The 4,640-nt window shown below is 48.5% G+C and overlaps 1 protein-coding gene across 1 annotated transcript; it reads left to right on the top strand.

Annotated features, from left to right (window-relative positions):
* The first annotated feature begins 2,794 nt into the window (after positions 1 to 2,794).
* LOC136453284 (CBL-interacting protein kinase 30-like) lies at positions 2,795 to 4,361 on the top strand. The gene is made up of 2 exons (XM_066453857.1): positions 2,795 to 3,361; positions 3,486 to 4,361. Exons 1-2 carry the CDS (start codon positions 2,795 to 2,797, stop codon positions 4,359 to 4,361), a joined length of 1,443 nt encoding a protein of 480 aa, XP_066309954.1.
* Positions 4,362 to 4,640: the final 279 nt, after the last annotated feature.

Raw genomic sequence — 4,640 nt, 5'->3', positions numbered from 1 at the left:
GGTTTGTCTTCCTCCCCAACTCTCCTCTTAGGGTTTGGACTCGATCTATGAAGTGACCTTCCGGTGTTAAAGAAGCAACCCCAACACTTCACCTTACCACTACTGAGTGGGGTTGTAAGATATCTTTCACTCAAAGTTTGTTTTAGCACTTGTAGCGTAATTCTCGTAGGTGCCAGAACTCCCGGCTGTTTGTGTCAGCAAGTTCTGGTCCTAACTGTTGGGACTTCCGACTGTCACAGTTATTTGACTTTGAAATTACGCAGAAATTTTTAGATGTGCCTGCTCCCTCTAGGCATTGTTTAGATCCTTCCGCTGTGTATGGATTTTAGTAGTTTAAAACAAAAACCAACGTTTTAAATGGTCAAGAAGCTAATGTAGTCACCATCCTTCCACGGATGAACGCTTGAAAAGCAACGTACTACAGGAGTATGTATACTCCTGCTCACTGCTCAAGTGCTCAGCACGGCCAGCTTCGGATGTGCTGCCCACACCTGAGCCCATGGCACCTCGTCACGGCTATAGATGCCAGTGGAGGAACAGATCCCAACACATCGTCACACAACCAATCAAACACATTTCAGGTGATCCCAGCCGTCTGTCTCATACTTGTCTCCATTTATTTTTATGGTCTTCCGGTCTTCCCCTTTCCCGTGTTCAGCCGCTAGCCCGCTCTCACTGTTGAATCCAACTCTCTCCCCCTTCTTTCTTCTCTCTGATGAATCTCTCACTTGGAGATCTCATCGTGCGTCGATGAGAGCTGCTGGAGAGGGGCAGTGTCGCAGCGAGCGACGGCCTGAGTTGGGCCCGATCCATGCCGATGAGGAGACAGAGCTTTATATTGATTCCCAAATGCCCCCGCGATTTATCAGACGCTGCTCCGCCTCGTGAATAGAGTGAGGCCGGCATGGGGTTTTCCTTGGAGAAGGACCGGCCATTCTATGATTTTTTGTGATTTACGCGGGTTGCAAGCAGTAGCCACATTTTATATACTAGACAGAAAAATCCTAGACCATTTTTTATTCGATTCACAGCTTCCCCGTTCGGCTTGCTAAATTTTAGCTGAAACTGGTTGAAAAATACTGTTCTGGTTGAATTGTTGTGAGAAAAAAATATGGTTCCAGCTGAAAAAGAAGCCAAATAAGCCGGCTTCTGAGTAAGTCGAACGGGGCATGTTGATATTCTTTTTCTGCTTTGTGCATGTTGATATTCTTTGCTTGGTCAGAGGATAGGGATTACTATTTATGGATTTATGGTGCATGGATTCGGTTGCACACGGATACACCATATCAAACAACAGATCAACGGACTACAGCAAATTTGATTCGATTTTGTCTGATATCATCGGTAATGTCCGTCCTTGGCTTCTTCGTCGCCATAGACTCTGTCTCCGACTCTTTAACAGGCCGTCGCGGAGGGGAGCCGCACCTTGTTTGTCTTGGCGTCGGACTGGTATACGCGATACGGAGGAAAGACGGCGACAAAGTGCTACATCTGAGCGGTGGCGGCGCTGCACACGGGATCGGCCTAATTTCTATTTATATCTTTTTCTATTTAGCTTAGGATTTCTATTTAGCGTACTCAAGATCGAGAGATCTTTTTAGATTAGGATTTCTAACTATCTAGGTTACGTTAAGAACATGTGTCCAGTATGTCATATAAAACAGGTTGTACATAGTCTAACAAAGGTCCACATTCACGGAGGATGGACAAAAAAAAAAAGAGCGAGAGAAATATCATCTCTTTTATTATTAGGTATAGATTAAGTGGCCTCATCCTCTTAGTACTTCTAGGATGTAAAGGACTAACTCTTGAGCTCCTCGTAGAACTTTATCCTTGTTAGAACATCTCCAAGAGCCTTTCTAAATTCTGCTCTCATTTAAGTAAAAGTCGTTTTCTATATATTTGTACTCTCCAATAATTTTTCTATATCGTGTGCGCAGTCTAGTCTAGAAAGCCATCCTCACTCTCCATTTTCAGCTAGCGAGAAATCCGGAATAGAGGATGTTTATATTTAGATATCCAATTGAAGATGCTGTTGGAGAGTATTTTTTCACCAAAATATCTCAATTCCTATAAATTAGGAAAGATATAAGGAGTCTTTTCATGATACTCTTAGAAATTGTTGTTATTCTCTTTGCTTTAAAGCTAAAGTTCCTAATTTAGTCCATGGTCAATCCACTGAGTCTCCGAGACCCCAACAACCTTCTAAAATTAGAAAGAAAAAAGTGAATGAGGTTTAGTAAGCTTTCTCATTAAGAGAAGAAATCGTCAAACACGGGCTGGTAGGTTAAGGGCTAAGTTAAAAAGTGAAAAAATGACTTATTTTGCCAAACACCATCAACTTATAAGCCACCTCTGCTTATAAGTTTTAAGTTTGTTCACCCCTGCTTAAAACTTATAAGTCACCATTTTTCGCGTGGGGCCCACACCTTTAATGAGCTTATAAGTCATCTACAATCAAACATGCATGACTTATAAGTTACTGGTTTTCAATCACCTGACTTAATAGGTCACCTGACTTATGAAAACCGAACCGGACCTAAGAACTTCCCTCCCAACCATTGCCTCCGACAGAGTTTCTCTCTTCTAAAATTAGTGAAACGGGACAGTAATCGCCTAGCGCCTCCTAGCCTCAGACCTCACCGAACATATCAGACCCCAACCTCTCCTGCCAAAGTGCCAATGGTCGTCCACCATCTCAACCGCTGCTCAGAGGGACGATACAGACTCGGTCCGGCCGTTTGCCAGGCCGGACCTTCACCCATGCTGACACCAAGAACCTCCTTTGCTTCCCATGGCCATGGAGAAGAACCAAGACTCCCGGTTAATCATGGGCCGGTACAGGCTGGGCCGCCTCCTAGGCTGCGGCACCTTTGCCAAGGTGTACAAGGCCCATAAGGTGGCCACCGGCGAGGTCGTGGCCGTCAAGGTGATGGACAAGGATGCCGTGCACCGCTCCGGCATGGCAGAGAAAGTGAAGACCGAGGTGGACGTGATGCGGCGCGTGCGCCACCCGAACGTCGTCCGCCTCCACGAGGTGATGGCCACGCGGTCCAGGATCTACTTCGTCATGGAGTACGCCAGCGGCGGGGAGCTCTTCGCGCGCCTATCCCAGAGCACACGGTTTCCAGAGCCGGTGGCGCGCCGATACTTCCAGCAGCTGATCACGGCCGTCGAGTTCTGCCACAGCCGCGGTGTCTACCACCGCGACCTCAAGCCCAAGAACCTGCTCCTTGACGTGCGTGGCAACCTCAAGGTCTCCGACTTTGGGCTCAGTGCGCTGCAGGACAGCGGCGCCCGCTTGCGCGGTGACGGCCTCTTGCACACAGCGTGCGGCACGCCGGCGTACGTCGCCCCCGAGGTTATCAGGACCCGATACAACATGCGTGCATGTGCATGAAGCTTAATAGCATGCCTCTCTCTTCAATAAGTGGTACAGGCTGACAAAAGTGCAACGCGTTTTCATGTTTACCATTAATCATCAGGTTCTCTTGAAGAGTGGCTACGACGGTGCGAAGGCGGACATCTGGTCATGCGGCGTGATCCTTTTTGTGCTCCTGGCAGGCTACCTTCCGTTCAATGACACCAACCTGATGTTGTTGTACCGGAAGATCACACAGAGCAACTACAAGTGCCCGCCGTGGTTCTCCGTCGATGCGCGCAAGCTTCTTGCCAGGCTGCTAGACCCCAACCCCAAGACCAGGATCACCATCTCCAAGATCACGGCTAATCCCTGGTTCCAGAAAGGACTCTGCCCTCGCACCGGCAAGTCCAACGTCTTGAGCGAGACCTCCGAGGTGCTAGGCAAGGAAGCCTGCCACCACCAGCGTGAGGACGGCGACAACGACAATGAGGACACCCGGAAGAGGAAGCGGTCCAAGGTGACCATGTCTTCGCCGACCGTCGTCGTGAGGCCTTCAAGTATGAACGCCTTTGACATCATTTCACGATCGAGCGGGTTGGACCTGTCCAAGATGTTCGATGAGGAGCACAGGTTGGAGGTACGGTTCTCTTCTAAAGAAACCACGGTGGCGATCGTGTCCAAGCTGGAGGAGATTGCTGAGACGTGGAAGCTCAGCGTCAAGCTAAACAAAGGGGGCAGAGTCGAGATGGAGGGCAGCCAAGACTGTCGGAGAGGTGCACTCGCCATCGAGGCAGAGATCTTCGAGGTGGCGCCATCGGTGCACGTGGTGGAGATGAGGAAGACCGGCGGTGACTCGCTCGAGTTCCGTGAATTCTACAAGCAGGAACTGAAGCCGTCGTTAGGTGACATCGTGTGGTCGTGGCAGGGGGGTGATTCGCCGCCTCCGGCTCCTGTGCCGGTGCTCGCGCCGAGGCAGGCAACTAATCAACGTTCCTGATTTGCCACAGCTGCATAAAAGATTTTTGCAGCGACATTTTGATACTAACGGTTCACTAAAAACAAAGTATTTAACCTATTGCCACTATTGAGGGTGCGTGGCAAATGATTTGCCACTTTGTGAGAGGGGCCAATGCGTGAGGGATTAAGCATGACCCTCTAGGAGTGGCAAAACATTTGTAATAATATATCATTGGTGGTTCGATACTAACGGTTTACAAAAAACATAATATTTAACATATTACCACTATTTAGGATGAGTGACAAATGATTTGTCACT

Source organism: Miscanthus floridulus, chromosome 5 (assembly GCF_019320115.1).
Source record: "Miscanthus floridulus cultivar M001 chromosome 5, ASM1932011v1, whole genome shotgun sequence".
Lineage (NCBI taxonomy): Eukaryota > Viridiplantae > Streptophyta > Magnoliopsida > Poales > Poaceae > Miscanthus > Miscanthus floridulus.
Note: the sequence above shows the minus strand (reverse complement) of the source record. Positions and strands in the feature narration are given on the sequence as shown.